The sequence below is a fragment of the Silurus meridionalis genome, chromosome 9 (assembly GCF_014805685.1).
Source record: "Silurus meridionalis isolate SWU-2019-XX chromosome 9, ASM1480568v1, whole genome shotgun sequence".
In the NCBI taxonomy this organism is placed as follows: domain Eukaryota; kingdom Metazoa; phylum Chordata; class Actinopteri; order Siluriformes; family Siluridae; genus Silurus; species Silurus meridionalis.
In genome coordinates, this window is record NC_060892.1 from 10994174 (window position 1) to 11013817 (window position 19644).

Below are 19644 nucleotides of genomic sequence, written 5' to 3' on the forward strand. Positions count from 1 at the left end.
CTATAGTAGCAGAACAGTGTTGTACATCAGGGCCCTAGCAGCACAACATAACTTGAGTTAGAGTCATAGTAGCACAACATAGTTAGCATTAAACTATAGTAACAGAACAATGTTGTGCTACTATGACTCTAACTCAAGTTATGTTGTGCTGCTAGGGCCCTGATGTACAACACTGTTCTGCTACTATAGCTCTAATGCTGACTATGTAGTGCTGCTATGATATGCCAGTGCTAACAAGAAGACTCGTATCATTCCCTGGCACTTGCAACTCGCCGTGCTGCCCTGATGTGAAACACTGTTGTGCCGCTATGGCCCTAATGGCAATTATGTTGTGCCGCCATGGCCCAATTTTAAATTATGTTGTTCTACCAAAGCGCTCATGTATATTAGGTTGTGCTGCTAGGGTGCTAATGGGAAACACTGTTGTGCTGCCATTGCTCTAATTGAAAAGATGTTGTGCAAATATGGCTCTATTTTAAATTATGTTGTGCTGCTAGGCCCCTGATGTGAAACACTGTTCTCTGTGTGTGTGTGTGTGTGTGTGTGTGTGTGTGTGTGTGTGTGTGTGTGTGTGTGTGTGTGTGTGGAGGGGGGGTAGAGGCGATAAGCGGAGACGGAGAGAAAACTCATTTTTTACTATCACTCCTGTACACAACGTATCCCTAAACTTTAAAATTTTTAATCTAAAAACTTTGCTTATCTTAATTTTTGTCACAATCTTTGCTTTCTGGCTTCGCTTCACCATCTAGCAGCGGCGTCTCGAGCTCGTACCTCAATTTTTTGCTCGCGTGACTAAGCAAAAAAAATTGACCGAGTGACCGCTTGTACCTCGGAAAACTGGTACATTAATGCACTCGTAGGTCAAGTTACCACTGTAGTTGTGAAAGGAAGGAGGAAGACAGTGAACAATGACTTACTTGGTAGGCTACTGTTTAGATACCAGCCGTTGTAGCGCGTTGAGTCAGGGTGAAGGGAGAGCTTGCTTAAACTCCAGTTGCAACATAAATCATATAAGCACAGACAGGTTTCCAAAACTCGTGTTTTTTTATTTTTCTTGGCAACAGCGTTATGAGTTAGTCAAAGAAACTTAGAAATGAGCATCAGAAAATAAAAAGGACATAATCCTCGGTCTCCACACACGCAGTAATAGCGGAAGAATGCAGCTATTGCTGCTAATAGAAGCGTAACTATTTGCATTTAGTGTCTTTCGCTAAAGCCTGTGTAAAGTTCATTAGTTTCAGTGCAGACAGGTGCGGCTTATTTATGTTAAAAATAAAAATATTTGTCAAATTTAGTGGGTGCAGCTTATATAAGGGTGCGCTTTATAGTCCGGTAATTACGGTATGTTGGCCAACTATGGCTCTAAGTCAAATGATGCCGTGCTACTGTAGTTCTAATTTAAAATATGTTGTGCTGCTAGGGCCCTGACGTGAAACACTGTACTGCTACTATAGCTCTAATGCTAATTATGCTGGGCTTCAATTTCTCCAATTTAAATTTTGTTGTGCTGCTATGGCCCTAGTGGGAAACACTGTTCCACCACTGTGGCCCAAATTCAAATTATTCTGTGCTGTCCTGGCCCTGATGTAAAACACTGTTGTGCTACTGTAGCTCTAATTTAAAATATGTTGTGCTGCTAGGGCCCTGATGTGAAACACTGTACTGCTACTATAGCTCTAATGCTAACTGCGTTTCACGTCAGTGCCCTAGCAGCACAATGTAATTCTGTAGCATTAGAGCTATAGTAGCAGAACAGTATTTCACATCAGGGCCCTAACAGCACAACATAATTTGAATTAGAGCCATAGTAGCACAACATTGCTCTGCTACGATAGCTCTAATGCTATTTATGTTGTGCTGATATGACTCTAATTCAAAATATGTTGGCCAACTATGGCTCCAAGTCAAGAGATGTTGTGCTACTATGGCTCTAATTTAAAATATGTTGTGCCGCTAGGGCCCTGAAGTGAAACACTGTGCTGCTACTATAGATCTAATGCTAATTATGTTGTGCTACTTTCACTCCAATTTAAATGATGTTGGGCAACTATCTCTCTAATTTAAATTACACTGTGCTGCTATGGCCCAAATTCACATTATGCTGTGCTGTCCTGGCCCTGATGACAAACACTTTTGTGCTAAAATGGACCGAATGGCAATTATGTTGTGCCACCATGGTCCAAATTTGAATTATGTTGTTCTACAAAAGTGCACATGTATATTAGGTTGTGCTGCTAGGGCCCGAATGGAAAACACTGTTGTGCTGCTATGGTTCTAATTCAAAAGATGTTGTGCTACTATTACTCTAATTTAAATGATGTTGTGCTGCTATGGCCCTGATGTGAAACGCTGTTCTGCAACTACAGCTCTAATGCTAATTATGCAATGCTGCTCTGACTCTAATTCAAATTACGTTGTGCTACTAGGGCCCTAATGTGAAACACAATTAGCATTAGCGCTATAGTAGCAGCACAACATTGTTCTGCTACTAAAGCTATAATGTAACTATGTTGTGCTTCTATGGCTCTAATTCAAGTTACTGTCGTGCTACTATGGCCCTGATGTGAAACACAGTTAGCATTAGAGAATTACTGCCATCGTTTGGCAATGTTTACATGTTGCAGAAAAATGTAGAATAAAGGAATTGATGCTCACATCATTTTGTTTGATTATTGTGCGGATGGTCCGCTGTGGCGACCCCCTAATGGGAAAAGCCAAAAGAAAGTTTATTCTGTATGAAACAGCCATTTACTCTAAGGTTTTGCATTAATAGAGATGAGTTTGGAACAAATTTTAGATGAGTTTGGAACAAACAAATTAACAAACAAACAAACAACATACACGAACAAAACATAAAAAATAGACCAAAAACACTTCATGTTAGTGTTTAAGGGTATACATGGATATTTCTAATAAACGCAGAGGTCGGTGTGGCAATGTTTACATGTTGCAGAAAATGTATGTGGCTAGTGGTATAAATCTTTTTTTTTGCCTTTAGTTTTCACTGTGCTGAAATTGCGTGTGTGGCCCTTTAAGAGATCGCCGGTCTGGGCTCGCGAGATTTCCCTTTTACAGGCGCGAAAATAGAACAGCCATTTTTTGAGAACTCTGTGCAGCAGTTGCATGCTGTGTTGACATCGAGGAGGATTTATTCCAAAATGGTGCTGTTCCTCCTGATAAGATCGGTTCGAGTATAATTTGCGTGATCCTCGTGTCACGTGCAAATACAAGTTTTTGTCACTACCGTATTTTATTTCCTTTATCGTATACTTGCTTATTTTTGTTTTGTTATTTTTCTGAGCCTGTGTGTTCAGTAAATTGAGTGAGAAAAGTTTTCGTTAAACAATCCCTTAGATTGTGTACATTCTTACGGCCTCATTAACACTTAAGATGTCTTTTGGTGTTTAAGTGTAATTTATTGAGTGTGCATCTGGTGCTGGGATTCTTTCCATTCTTAAAAAATTGACTGCAATTGTGCATGTTTTCCCCTTCTCTCCAGATGTGTAATGTTGAACGTTTTCAAATGGAAACAAACTTTAGTTTTGCATAAACATTAAATCTGGAACAACCAAAGTTTAATATTATATACACATTAGAAATTAAATTTGAAATAAAACACACATCAATGGTATTCGTTTCTTATTATGTCTCGCTTTCTCTCTCTCTCTCTATCTATAGCCTTTTAAATTACTTTTTAATGTAAATCTTTTTTCACAGGCCAACAACAAAACAGCCAAAAAAAATAATTTCCTTTGATCAAAAAAAGCAATCTTTCAATTATTAACAGTGCTATAACAGTATTAACTCCATGCTTGCAGTAGAAATAGTGCATAAAGACAACATTAATTCAAGCTCAGTAGCTACACTCTGATTTACTCTGATGCACACTGGTTTAAACCAGATATCTGGCATCTCTTCTTAGATGCAATGTCTGGGCTTAGGCTCTGAGCTGAGGAAATCCTCAGGATTGAGTGAAGGTGTTCATCAGTGAGAGTCCTGAGTGGGGTTTTGTTCATCTTCATCGAAGAGAACAGTTGCTCACACAGATATGTGCCCCGAACACAGAGAGCGTTTGAGCAGCTTGGGCACGGAGTTGAAGCAGTGTGTCGGGGAGGAAACATGGAAACTGTGCAGCGCACACAGAGTCGTAATTTGACTTGGGCGTGTCTCTACACTGGAGTTCAATCAGCTCCATTTGCAGGTTGGTTGGTGCGCTTTCCAAGTCAACTACAAACGGATTACTGAGCAGTTCAAATCTGCATTTCTGGGCTTCAAAGTCGGTAAATCTCCGGGTAAATTCAGCGCTGAGTACGCGGATTTTTTTAGCGGTCTCGACTGACGCGCTAACAAAGCATTCTGGGATTTGTAGTATTAGCGGTGTATGGGATATATACTCACGGGCCAGCTCTAATACACATTTGATATGATCTCGCGGGCCAAATATAATTACGCCAGCGGGCCTGAGTTTGACACCCCTGCTCTAAGGTTTCGCATTAATAGGAATTCCTGCACATACTGGTATATACAGAGGTTCTTCCTAAAGTGAACTGTGAGTCCCTTTTTGACTCGCTTTGTGTTTATCTAATAGGCCAGTAGAACACGTCATATATACCAAATTGCACTAGTGCCCATAACTATTTCGAAAGTAACAAGTTCCTAGATCATTTGAATTTTTGTGCGTGTGTTTGTTTTTGTTTGTTGCTCTTTCTAAATCTTTTCTTTTGTTCAATGTTGCACAATATCCTGGAAAGTGTCGGTAAATTTGGACTGTGTTACAATTTGAAGAGAGAAACAGAGTGAGAGATTCAATAATGTCACATTAGATTAACAAACGTCTCTCTCTCTCTCCCTCTTTCTCTCACTCTGGACATAGCAATTGCCTATTCATTTCCAATTTGGATGCCATTTCCACAGTGATCCATTCGGCCCTGACTCACCTGGACAAGCCTGACACTCATTTTTTCCTTGTTTGTTGACTTTAGCTGAGCTTACACTACAGTTAGCCCTGTAAACCGCTTGGCATCAGCACACATCTCTGTAACTGGACCCTGGACTTCCTTACAAACAGACCACAGTCTTTTTGCTTGAACACCTTCACCTCCTCCAGTCCCACCCTCAGGGATGCGCATTGTACAATTACTTATATTCACTTTTCCACTAATAAGTGCTTACCTGCCTAGGCCTTAGAAAGCATCATTAAGTTTGAGTGATGTGATGACACCACGAATGTAAAGATGAGACGGCTTTCAGGGAAGAGATCCAGCGCTTACTAATTCACATCAACAGAGATGTTGTGGAGTGTGAATTCAGCTTCAAGTTACTTCAAGTCCTCATCTTCGAGGATCTCACCTGGTCACTGAACTCTTCTCTCTACTTCGCACACCCATGACTTCAGTACCACTCGTTTTACATCACTTCAATACCATAAACTTTTTAAATGCTTTTTTTGCACATCCCTTCTGAACTGCTGCTATATTGCGCCTTTGCACAACACTTTTTTTTGTTTACATTTTGGCTACTGTTCAATTTTGTTCACATTGTATTGTCACAACAGGTTTACTGGCAGAGCTATTTTGTGTTTTATGGTTTGTTCTGCACTGTCTTGTGTTGTCTTGCACTGCCCTGTCTTGTCTTGCACTGTCCTGTGTTGTTTGCACCAGGTTGCACACATGCACTTTATGTGGCAAGGACACTTACCAGTCCTTAGCCCTATGTGTTATGTTTCTGGAATTGTTGTTTAATGTAGCATCAGGGTCCTGGAGGAATGTTGTCTCATTTCACTGTGTACTGCGTCAGTTATATATGGTTGAAATGATAATAAAAGCTTCTTGACTTGACCTCTTGACTTGTCCTTATCAGAAAGACTCAACAACGCCTGAGTTTGCTGAGGACACCTAAAAAGTCATGTCTGTGCTACAGGATAGTGGAGAACTTCTACAGCTGTACCATTTCTGTGTAGTACAGCAACTGCACTGCTACAGGCCCTAAAGCCGTTCAGAGGGTGGTGAAAATCTTCCAATGAATTATTGGCACACAGCTCCCCATATTGGAGGACATTCACGAGAAACACCGTCTGGAAAGGGCGAGGGGCGTCATTATCAACGATACCTCTCGCCCCAACCACAGACACCCATCAGTGACTGAGAAATAACTTTATTTCTATGGCTGTTACTGCATCATATAATGTCAACAAAAAATTACTGCATTGGCACTTTTTGTCTTATTGCACTGTTTTATCCACTATGCTTTTCTGCACCATCCATAACTTAAGTTAGCAATGTACTACTCTATATTACACCCATATTTATCCTGTATTCATATTCATGTGCTCCTTTTATGCTGAAGTCATTGAGAGTAGAGGCCTGTACACTTCCTACTAATTGCTGACTGTTGTAAACTTCAGAAAATTTTGTTGTAATCTTTTTCCATGCTTCAGTCATTGTTTTTCTCTAATTTTGATCAGTGTGTTTTCTGCAAAATAATGTTTTTTTTTTTAATGCCTTAGTTAATTTGTGGAAAAGGTGTTCTGGTAACGAGCATAAGAAACAAAAACTTTTCCCTCTCATGCCTCCGCGAGCGCTCTCCCCGCCGTCAGCGGGGAAGCACTGGGCTCGCTTAAAGTTCACGGGAGAAGGTGAAGCCCCCAACAGGACACAGGTGGGAATGCATCTCCTGCAATCAGAGTGGATCCAAGCTGTAGATATTTATTCATTTATAAGTCTACCTAACAAACGTGAACATGAACTTTGCTTTTTTCGTGGACAAACGCTAGAAAGTTTCATTAACGTTTTTAACACCGGTTCTGCAAATGGTTTCTGGAAAAACTGGGAACTAGTTACATCAGCTGCACACGATATCAAGCATTTGGTTGTGAAATTCTGGACTGCAAGAATAGCAGATGAAGACGTGGAGGTTTACCTCAGTCGATTCTGCGAAATAATCCAACCAGTACAAAAACCAGTAGACCAGTTCGGTATCTGGTATGGTGTGCGAAAGTACAAAGTCAAAGTTAAGAAACATCAAGGAGGAGAGCTGATGCGAATTCCCAACACCATCTCCATGGGACCATACAACGGCTCAATAAACTATCCTGGTCAGATCCAAAGGTGCTTCATCTGCAACTCAACGGAGCACCAGGCCAAGGACTGTGATAAACAAAAATGCTGGAAATGTGGCAGCTTCGGCCACAAAGGCAAAGAGTGTACCGACGACGGGACTTGTAATCTGTGCGGTGGAACAGGGCACTCATATTTTGGCTGCCCAAACTCGTACAGTAACCGAACAAGAGGACTGCCTAAGGAGGGACCACGACAAGACACAGCGGAACACAACCTGGGACAACAGGAAAACGACCCAAACAACGCCAAGCAAGCCGAGGACGACATACCAGATGAACAGACACAGGAAACAGCAGAGGAATGGAATAAAGAGGACAGCCAATCCAGCAACAGTGACACAGATAATACAAGTTCAACAAGCGATACATCTTCCAGTAGCTATGAAGATGAATATATCCCGCTACCAGAACCTTCAAAATTAGACGGAGAGAAAAATAAAGGAAAAGACAACATAGAAGCGGCAACCTCTACGCATGTACCAACTAACGATGACACGTCACCAGATCTTCCAACAGCTACAACAGACACCTTGAACTTCAACTCTGCTAATAGGTATGAAGTTTTAGCTACAAACACAGACAATATTGAGACAACAGTTGTCGCTAACCCAAAAAGGCGAAAAAGGACATCACCGCCATCTACAGACAATTCAAAAAAAAGAAACTAAGAGATGATTGTATTTTTTATTTTTATTATGTCACTAAATATTGTCTCAATCAACGTAAGAGGAATACAATCAATGAAGAATAGAGAAAGTAAAATGACCTCTCTTATGAGAAAAAAGTGTGACATAATTTGTGCACAAGAACTAAGACTAACTAGTCAGTCAGATATCGATAGTGTTAAAAATATATGGAGAAACGATAGTACAATTATATCCATAGGCAAAGATCGAGCTGATGGAGTGGGTATTTTTTTTAGGGAGAAAGCAGAAGTTATTTTACATCGGGAAATAATACCTGGTAGACTTCTTTTGGTAGACTGCTGGTATAAAAATCTAAAGTTAAGAATAATCAATGTTTACACTCCTCCAGATAGAGCCGGGAAAATAAAAATCTTTCATAAACTATATGAAATTGTAAATGTTGGATATAATGTTATAATATGTGGTGACTTTAACACAATTACAAGTGAAAAAGACAAAATTCCATCACACAAAACAACCATAAGTAGAGAAGGGAATGTCCTAAAAACAGTAACAGACACATGCGAAATGAAAGATACTTTTAGGGAAAAATTCCCTGATGATAATGGATTCACCAGGTTTGACTCAAAAACAAAAACGAGAATAGATCGGATATACGTCTCAAATAAAATAAAGGTTATACAATATAGAACCGAATACCTTTTAGAATCTGATCACTTGGCAGTATGTGTAAGAATACTTTTAGATCTTGAAGCCCAGAGCAGGGTATGGAAACTCAATACAACATGCCTCAAAAACGGTGAGGTGGTAAATGAACTAAGGAAAGAGATTAGACGAATTAAAGAATTAAGGATTTTAACAAAAACAAACTCAGAAATGTGGGAAGTATTTAAAAAACAAATAACAGACTACCTTAAAAAAAAATGCAAAACAATTAATCAACAAAATAACGAGAAATATAGACAGCTTTTGGCTCAATATGTAGAATTGCAATCTAAAAAAATAAAAAACATCGAGGACAATGAAGACTTACATAAAATAAAATCGGAGTTAAATCAATTTAATGACCAAGTCTTTAAAAAAGCTCAGCTGCATGCTGGTGTCGATACGACATTCACCGGAAACCCACAGAGCATTATAAGACGCTTAAAGAATTGTAGAGACAGCCACTCAATTAAAAGTATTAAAGATAGCGACGGGAATATTATTGAAAATGAAAAAGATAAAAGAGGCTTAATTCGGAGGAAACTTTTAAACGCTACATCAAAAATATACATTGAAACAGATAAAATTAACACTTTCTTGGGATCCTGTAATGTTCAGAAGGATTCAGATCAACTGTCCTTAGAGGATCCAGTTGAGGCACAAGAAGTCATTGACGCTATTTTACAACTGAACGATGGAAAAAGTCCCGGACCTGACGGGATACCTGCAGAGCTTTACAAAATATGTATGACAGAAATAGTAGACATACTAACTGACATGTACAATGAAGGGATACAAAGGGGAACTTTTCCAGATTCCTTGTACAAAAGTATTATAACTTTAATTTACAAGAAAGGAGACAGATGTGAACTGGATAACTGGAGACAAATTAGTCTTATGAATATAGATTACAAAATCCTTGCTAAGGTATTAGTGAACAGAATGAACTCCACTTTAGACAAAATAATAGACAAAGAACAGACCTGCGCAATAAAAGGTCGTTATATGTGGGATAACTTGTGTACAGTTAGAGAACTAATTATAAATGCCCCGGATAAAAAATTCTTTATAGTGGGTTTAGACCAAAAAAAAGCATTTGACTTAATATCAAGAGAATACCTATGGAAAACAATGGAACACTATGGGTTTCCAGGAAGATATATTAACATGATTAAAACTCTGTATAAGAAATCTAGTGTCCGAATAAATGTAAATGGGCAGTTAACAGAGGATTTTGAGATAAATAGAGGTGTAAAACGGGGATGTCCCTTAAGCGCAGCTCTGTATGTAATAGCGATTAGCCCACTTTTAAACAAGATTAAAAGCGAATCAAAAATAGAGGGAGTGAAAACGAAAAGCGGGAAAATCAATAAAATTACAGCTTACGCTGACGATATAATTTTTTGTAAAGAACCAAAATGAGTTGGATAGAATAAATAAAATATTCAGAGAATATGAAGAGATCTCCGGTGCCAAACTAAATCAAAATAAGACAGAGGCAGTTTGGATGGATACTGGCCCTGCTCCACCAATAAATATAAAAGTAAAACAAGAGATTAAATTGCTAGGAATTGTGATTAAAAACAGTAAGTGTGTTGACACCAATTGGGAAAGAAAAGAAGAGGAAATTAAAGCTGAAACCGAAATTTGGAAAATATCTAATTATAAAACTAGAATTCAAGTTATTAAAACATATATTTTACCTAAACTCTTATTTTTAGCTACAATCTTTCCACCCAGCAAAAAATGCATTACAATACTGAATAAGATCTGTTTAAGATTTATCTGGGGAAATAACAGAGAAGTGACGACAAGAACACTTTTGTTTAAACCAAAGGAACTAGGAGGTCTTAATGCAATTGAGCTCGGCAGTAAATTATTAATAGCTTTTTGTAAAAATGTAACACAGGCAATAAACAGGGACGCAGATTGGATAGGGGAAAAGAAATCTTGGCTAAAAAAGAGGGGAAAAGGAAGACAAAATATACCATTCTATAAACTAACATATGGGGATCAAATATATAAATATCTACATTTAAATATAGACTGGATAAACTCATCCAGCAAAACATCTATAAAAAATTACTGAACATGAACACGGGTTATACAAACACAAATATCTTAACACTGCAGAAAGCGAACGGTGCATTTATAACGTTAATACAAAAAATATCTCAGAAAATGTGCGTGATGTAGCGTGGTTAATAAGTGTGGGCAGGCTAGCGGTACGCTGCGTTGTGAAATGGAGCTGTTTTGTAAAAACTAAAGAATGCCCTATAAACAATTGTACTGAGGATGAAACCGTCGATCACCTTCTTATACATTGTCCACGATCAGAGGAGATATGGCAAAAAGTCGTGAAAACTGGATTGAATATCCATATAAATGAGAAAACTATTAGGTACGGCATTTTTGAAAAAGATCTCGACAAAAAAACAAAGGAATTCTTTTGGATGGTGATATGTATTGTAAACTATAAAATATGGAAAACACGATGCATGATTATTATTAATCAGTGCCATATTCCCGCTGAGTGTTTTTAAACAGATTTTGTGTGAATTAAAGAGACAAATGACAATAGATAGAAGAACCAGAATGAAACATCCTTGGTACTTGTTAAACATGTGAAATGAGGAATGTATAGATACATATAGATAGGTATGTACTAGTGTATGATTATAGGTGTATATAGATTTGTTCGTAGGTGTATATATGTGTTTTTCTACATTACAGATGAGTGTCTCTGTATATATACGCATTATGTGCTCACGAGGAGCCTGAAAGACTATTAGGTTTTTTTTTTTTTTTTTTTTTTATAGTATGTATCTACTTGTCAAATTGTTTTGCATGTCAACACTTTTTCTCACTGTTTATATTTGTACTGAAAACCGTTCCATTGTCTTATGTGATACAAGATGTATATATTGTGGATTTGATTTACTTAATAAAGTCATTTAAAAAAGTAAAGACAGGACAAAAACTCCTTCAACTGTTGAGCAGTGAAGATGACATTATTTCAGAATTGTTCAATTGTTTATAAATTGTTCTCTAATTTTGATCGCCAGTGTGTGTGTATATATATAGATATATATATATATATATATATATATATATGTGTGTGTGTGTGTGTGTGTGTGTGTGCGTGTAGTCAAGTTTGGACGTATATGCACAGGGACACGACAACGAGAGAAAACATATATCCTAGTGCTTTGGATTCACGTTATGTCAAATTGTTCCTAACGCATAAAATCCATGTTTAAATGTTCAGAATTGTAGTCAGCATACTAAAGTTATAAGTGAGAGAATTAATACTATGATAATGCAATTTATTGGTTTTTGGTTTGTTTGCCTCCATTAGTATACAAACGAGAACACGAGAATGGAAAGTGACACTTTGGCCATATGATGGCAGTCACGCTCCGTGCAGAACAGCAAGTAACCTTCTTTTAGTATTTTATTATTACTAGTGTCGCCAAGTACTAAAATAATCTATGATAAAATACACAAAATGCTCAGCGACAGAGCCAAAAAAAGCGCTCCATTCTTCTAAACTAGACACTATATAATCATTTGTTTAAAACAACCACGGTATAGACTTGCTCGTTTTACTGAGACAATGAGGTGGCTCTTAAAAGAGCCTTTGTGTATACTGGACAGAGTTATTGTTTAAGCGCGCTCTCCGCGAATACGGCGGGCCAGCTGAATGTCCTTGGGCATGATGGTCACTCTCTTGGCGTGGATGGCGCACAGGTTGGTGTCCTCGAACAGGCCGACCAAGTATGCCTCGCTCGCCTCCTGCAAAGCCATCACAGCGGAGCTCTGGAAACGCAAGTCAGTCTTGAAGTCTTGAGCAATTTCTCTCACCAGGCGCTGGAAGGGCAGCTTGCGGATGAGCAGCTCAGTAGACTTCTGATAGCGACGGATCTCTCTCAAAGCCACGGTGCCGGGCCTGTAACGGTGAGGCTTCTTCACGCCGCCGGTAGCCGGAGCGCTCTTGCGAGCAGCCTTGGTGGCGAGCTGCTTCCTGGGCGCCTTGCCACCAGTGGATTTACGGGCAGTCTGCTTAGTTCTTGCCATAGCGTTGAGCTCTGCACTTCGCGGACGAAAGACAGAATAAAAAGCGCTAGCAAACGCTGGCTTTTTAAGCCTGAACGACGCCTCGCGTTCATTGGGCGTCTCGAAACCTCTCGTCTTGCATTGGATCGATCGCTATACGTCACTCGACGATTATTGGCTTAGACCTAGTCAGCGCCACAGTTTGAACACCCACCGCACCCTCTCTCTCCCTCCCTCCTCGGCTCTCTTGCGCAGCACTGTTTTCCTCTGTTCTATAGTTACACAAAAACGGCCGTCGCAATTTAGTTTCACTTTTCAGACCTTGTTTAACCAGCATATTTCCCTATTTATGATTCTCAGTCGCTAATGAGAATGTCATGATTATTAGACTATTCCAATGGGCCTTATTAAATGTGGTTATTTGTTTTGTGACATTGTAGAATAAATACAATTATGTACACAAAGTAACAAACTTGCACTTTTTGAGTAAAAGTGGGTGGCTCTTAAAAGAGCCTTTGGGTACTGACAAACAGCATTGGACGACTTTACTTGGTCTTGACAGCCTTCTCAGTCTTCTTGGGCAGAAGTACAGCCTGAATATTAGGCAGCACACCACCCTGAGCGATGGTCACTCCGCCGAGCAGTTTGTTCAGCTCCTCATCGTTACGCACGGCGAGTTGCAAGTGTCGGGGAATGATACGAGTCTTCTTGTTATCACGGGCAGCGTTGCCAGCCAACTCCAGAATCTCAGCGGTCAGATACTCCAGCACAGCCGCCAGGTAAACGGGAGCGCCGGCACCGACGCGCTCAGCGTAGTTGCCTTTACGCAGAAGCCTGTGCACACGGCCTACAGGAAACTGCAGTCCTGCCCTGGATGAGCGAGTCTTGGCCTTGGCCCTAGCTTTGCCACCGGTTTTGCCTCTTCCACTCATTTTACTGCAGATCAGATTTGTTCAAGGAACAAGTCGATAATAGTGAACGCTTCGCGCTGAAAACTCAGTGATATAGGCAACACAGCCACTCTCTCATTGGCTTAGAACATGTGACCAACATCCAATCACAAATGCACAAATGGTGAAATTCATTCAGAGAACCCAACCCCCGCCCGCCCGCCCACACACACACACACACACACACACACACCCTCCCTCCTCAATAGTCTCTCTGTGTGTAACTGAGGAGTGAGCGCGCGCTCATGGGAGACACAGGGATCAGAATACAACATTCATGTAAAATGTGTACAACGATACATATCATGTAATCATAAGCATCCCTATACCTGTGTCTGTCGCTGGTTTGAAACTCTACATAGTTTGTGTATTTAAATATCACAAATCCTATCTTGTATTCGCTTTCAGTTTCATCATGAGAGAATCAAAAATGTTGCTCTTTGGGGGAAAATATAGGTGGCTCTTAAAAGAGCCGCTTAATTAAAGAAGACATGAAATAAACAATGTTTACTTCTTCTTGGGCGCTGTCTTTTTCGCCTTTGCAGTCTTGGGCTTCACGGTCTTTGCCTTCTTGGGGCTCTTGGCTGCCTTTTTAGGAGTCGCCGGCTTTTTCGCTTTCTTCGGGCTCTTGGTGGCCTTTTTGGCAGCCGCTGCAGTGCAGTGTAAAAAGGGGTGAGAAACAGCCATGTCGGTGAAATAGCGTGTGTGGCACGTGAACGGCGAGGCTTGTCAATGTGTCTGACGTATTAGCAGTGTGTGAGTGCTGTGCGTAGTATTAGGAACGCAGGCTCTTGTGGGCTGTGTGAAGCACGTGTTAGTGTATGGCGAACGAGTGCGAGCTCACCGTGTGCCTCCCGCAGCCGGACTCTTTGTCATCGTCTAGCCTTCGCCACTCGGCCTGGCGCTCTTCGTGCACGGTCCCGTCCTCTAGTAGTCCCAGGCCGACAGGTGTGCCTAGTTGCTCACTTAACCCTAATTCCAATCAGTTCATGGCTGCTTTAACCCTAATTCGAACAGTGGTAACCCTAACCCTAATTCCATTTCACTCAGGCTGCTTTAACCCTTATTCGAACAGTGGTGGGCCACTCTAACCCTAATTCATACTACTTGCTTAAATTACGGTCGCTTATACCAGATACCACAGCTTCCGCTCGGATCTCAGCATGCTTGACAGACATATCTTCATGGATGAGTTCTCAAAAACTAAAACTCAACCCCAAGCAAAGCAGAACTGCTGGTCATCCCAGGTGATTCATCTCCATGTCAAGATCTCCAAATAACACTTCATGACTTTATGCTCTCCCCTTCAGCCACTGCTCGACTGGTACCACCATCTCTCAGAATGAGAGGCAAGTACACTTCAAGGCTTTTCTCTGTTCTGGCACCGAGGTGGTGAAATAGACCCTGACTATTTCCAAGCGACGACTGAAGACCTACCTCTTCCTCAAATACTTAAATTAGCACTTTCCAAGTTTGTAGAATTCAAGGGTTATATTTATATTAAGTTTGTAATCTTGCGTACCAGTGTAGATTTATTCATTACTAGAGACTCAAAGCACTTTTGTACCTCACTGTGGATAAGGGTGTCTGCTAAATTCTGCAAATGTAAATGTAAATTAGTGCCTTTATTATACTAAAGAAAAACATGTAGATACACAGATTTTAACAATTATAATCAGGAGTGGAAAATACTTAAATAGTAATTACTGAAATAGAATAATAGAAAATAGAAAAAGAACGTCTGTTTTAAATACTTTTTATTTACATAATATAATTTTTTTTCTGATTAATTCAAGAGCAATATTTGTAGCATTAGACATATATATATATAACATTAGTATTTTACATAGCTGATGTTTTCATGCAAAGTGAATGAATGACTGAATGATTAACTATATTTCTGCTTTTTTTCTTACTAATAGAACTTAGAGTTTTGCTGTATGGAGCAAAGCTCTCTGGGAAAACCTCTGTGATTAACAGTGTTTGGAAAAGATCTGCCTTAGACAAACAGAAGGACAGCTTATTGTAAGACATTTCAAGGTAATGTGAATGGAAGGGAAATGATACTAGTTGACACTCCTGGCTAGTGGAAGGATTTTTCACTTAGTGACACTCCTAGATTTCTTAAAAAGGAACTTGTGCGTGGATTTTCTTTGTGCAAACCTGGACCCCATGTGATCCTTCTTCTTATAGAGTATGGCCTTACATTTAATGAAATAAACAGAAAATCGATAAAGGAACATCTAAACTTCCGTGGTAAGAAAATCTGGGAACATGTCCTAGTGTTATTCATTAAAGGTCACTCCAAAGTTATAACTAAAGAACTAGAGGAATACATAAAATCTGGAGGAGAAGCTCTACAGTGCGTGATAGAAAAATTTGGACATAGATGTAATTTGTTTGATAATACAGTCCCAAATGATGTCTCACAAGTGTGCTCATTATTGGACAAGATTGAAGATATAGTTCAAACAAACAACACAGCTTATTTCCAAATTGATCAAAAAATACTGCAGGAGTCTGAGGAGTGGAGGAAGCATATGATGAGCAGAGCAGAAGAACAGCAAAGAAATTACAACAAAGAATGTATGTTTCCATAACTTGAGAGCACATTCTTAGATATCATTTAAAGTGATAAAAGTGCAATAACTGTGATTGATACACCCAGTTGGTGGAAATACTTTCCATCTCAATTAACCCCAGAATGGATCAAGTTAAAAATTTTGGATTGGGCATTTCAGAACTCTCCCCACTCCATACTTCTAGTTATTCCAGCAGACACATCTTTCAAATAAGTACATAGAAATGTCTTCGAAGAGAACATTAAGCTTTTAGGAGAACAAGTTCATCTTTATATCCTTATATATATCTTTATTTTTTTATGTATATATTTATGTATATATATATATATATATATATATATATATATATATATATATATATATATATATATATACACCCACACATATACAAAAAATGCTTATGGCAGTGTGCAGTTAAACAGTAAACAACAGTAAACAATTTAGGCATGGTTTTTGATTGTCCATAAAGTGTCCGTGTGCGGTGTGGTGTAAAGTGTCCATAAGTGTCCGTGTGCGGTATGGTGTGGTGTAGTGTGTCCGTGTGCAGAATGGTGTGGTATAAAAATATAAAAATGTAAAGTGCACTGTGCTGTGCGAGTCCAGTGTCTAAACTGTCGTAGCAGGAAAAGTGAGATGTGTGCAGGGAAAAAGGTCTGATGATGCAGAGAGTGGGCCAGTTTTTAGATCCTGGGTGTTTCCTGGTTTAAACTTTGAATGGCCTGTGGGAAGAAGCTCCTCCTTGTTCTCTCTGTGTTCGCTTTCAGGGAGCGGAAGCGTTTCCCCGAACGCAACAAAGAAAAGAGTCCATTTTTTGGATGGCTGAGGTCCATCACAATCTTCCTGGCTCTGGTCCGGCACCACGTGCTGTAGATGTCCTGCAGGTTAGGAAGCTCGGTGTGGATGGTACGTTCAGCTGAACGCACCACCCTCTGGAGGGCTCGTCTGTCCTGCATGGTGCTGTTCCTGACCCAGGAAGTGATGCTACCCGTCAGAACGCTCTCAATGGTGCAGGTGTAGAAAGTCTTTATCACCTGAGAGGGTTGTTTAAACTGCCGGGCCTTCTTACCCCGGGTGTTGATGTGACAGGACCAAGACAGGTCCTGTGTGATGTGAACGCCGGTACCGGAAACTGTCCACTCTCTTCACTGGGGTCCCATTGATGTTTAGCGGTTGGAAGTGGCCACACAGTCATATCTGTACAGTGAGTACAGCAGGGGGCTCAGAACACAACCCTGGGGAGCTCCAGTGCTGAAGGTAAGGGTGGATGAAGTGTGTTTGCCCACCCTTGTGGTCTGTCAGACAGGAAGTTAGAGATCCATTGACACAGCGGCAGGCTGAGTCCCAGGACCTCCAACTTAGAGGTGAGTGTGTAGGGAATTATGGTGTTAAATGCTGAACTGTAGTCCACAAACAGCATCTTTGTAGAATTCCCTTTTCTGTAGTCCAGGTGGCTGATTGTAGTGTGGAGGAGATGTGCAATGGCATCCTCAGTAGAACAGTTCTGATGGTACGCAAACTGTAGTGGGTCCAGTGTGTCTGGTAGTGATGCAGTGATAAAGTCCCTGACCAGTCTTTCAAAGCACTTCACTGAAACACTGTACTGCTACTATAGCTTTAATGCTAACTGTGTTTCATGTCAGTGCCCTAGCAGCACAACGTAAATCGAATTAGAGCCATGGTAGCACAACATTGCTCTGCTACGATAACCCTAATGCTTACTGTGTTGTGCTACTATGGCTCTAATTCGAATTATGTTGTGCTGCTAGGGCCCTGATGTGAAACACTGTTGTGCTGCTATGGTTTCAATTCAAATGATGCAGTACTACTATGGCTCTAAATTAAATTATGTTGTGCTACTATGGCCTTGATTTGAAACAATGTTCTGCTATTATAGCTCTAATGCTATATATGCAGAGCTCCCATGACTCTAATTCAAATTATGTTGGCCAACTTTGACTAATTCAAATTACATTGTGCTACTATGGCTATAATTAAAATTATGTTGTGCTGCTAGGGCCCTGTTGTAAAACACTATTCTGCTACAATAGATCTAATGCATAATTATGCTGGGCTCATATCTTTTTAATTTAAATTTTGTTGTGCTGCTATGGCCCTAGTGGGAAACACTGTTCTGCTACTATAGCTCTAATGCTAATTATGCTGTGCTGTCCTGGCCCTGATGTAAAACACTGTTGTGCTACTGTATCTCTAATGCTAATTATGTAGTGCTGCTATGACCATAATCCGATTTATGTTGCCCAACTATGGCTCTAAGTCAAATAAAGCTCTGCTACTGTGGCCCAAATTCAAATTATGATGTGCTGCTAGGGCCCTGCTGTGAAACACTGTGCTGCTACTGTAGCTCTAATGCTAACTGTGTTTCATGTCAGTGCCCTAGCAGCACAACGTAAATCGAATTAGAGCCATAGTAGCACAACATAGGTAGCATTAGAGCTATAGTAGCAGAACAATGTTGTGCTACTATGACTTTAATTAAATTATGTTGTGCTGCTAGGGCCTGATGTGAAACACTGTTGTGCTACTGTAGCTCTAATGCTAATTATGTAGTGCTGCTATGACCATAATCCGATTTATGTTGCCCAACTATGGCTCTAAGTCAAATAAAGCTCTGCTACTGTGGCCCAAATTCAAATTATGATGTGCTGCTAGGGCCCTGCTGTGAAACACTGTGCTGCTACTGTAGCTCTAATGCTAACTGTGTTCCATGTCAGGGCCCTACCAGCACAACATACTTTGAATTAGAGCCATAGTAGCACAACATAGGTAGCATTAGAGCTATAGTAGCAGAACAATGTTGTGCTACTATGACTTTAATTAAAATTATAATGTGCTGCTAGGGCCCTGATGTAAAACACTGTTGTGCTAATGTAGCTCTAATGCTAATTATGTAGTGCTGCTATGACTATAATCCGATTTATGTTGGCCAACTATGGCTCTTATTCAAATTATGTTGTGCTGCTAGGGCCCTGATGTGAAACACTGGACTGCTACTATAGCTCTAATGCTAACTGTGTTTCACGTCAGTGCCCTAGCAGCACAACGTAAACTGAATTAGAGCCATGGTAGCACATTGATCTGCTACGATAGCTCTAATGCTAACTATGTTGTGCTGCTATGACTATAATTGAAATGATCTTGGCCAACTATGACTCTAATGCTAATTATGTTGTGCTACTATGGCTCTAATTCAATTTATGTTGTGCTGCTAGGGCCCTGATGTTAAACACTATTGTGCTGCTATGGTTTCAATTCAAATAATGCAGTACTACAATGGCTCTAAATAAATTATGTTGTGCTACTATGGCCTTGATGTGAAACACTGTTCTGCTAATATAGCTCTCATGCTAATTATGTTGTGCTACGTTCACTCCAATTTAAATGATGTTGGGCAACTATCTCTCTAATTTTAATTACGTTGTGCTGCCAAATTCACATTATGCTGTGCTGTCCTGGCCCTGATAACAAACTCTTTTGCGCTACAATGGACCGAATGGCAATCATGTTGTGCCGCCAGGCCCAAATTTAAAGTATGTTGTTCCACTAAAGTGCTCATGTATATTATGTTG

The 19644-nt window shown here is 40.0% G+C and overlaps 1 protein-coding gene across 1 annotated transcript; it reads right to left on the reverse strand.

Moving 5' to 3' along the window:
* Positions 1 to 13020: 13020 nt before the first annotated feature.
* Positions 13021 to 13463, reverse strand: LOC124390913 (histone H2A). Its single transcript, XM_046857022.1, has one exon. The coding sequence runs from the start codon at positions 13455 to 13457 to the stop codon at positions 13071 to 13073; it is 387 nt and encodes a 128-aa protein (XP_046712978.1). The 5' UTR covers positions 13458 to 13463; the 3' UTR covers positions 13021 to 13070.
* Between the last annotated feature and the right edge of the window lie 6181 nt (positions 13464 to 19644).

Excerpts from the sequence above, each read along its gene's own strand:
- LOC124390913 (XM_046857022.1), bottom strand. The coding sequence starts at position 13,457 with ATGAGTGGAAGAGGCAAAACCGGTGGCAAAGCTAGGGCCAAGGCCAAG.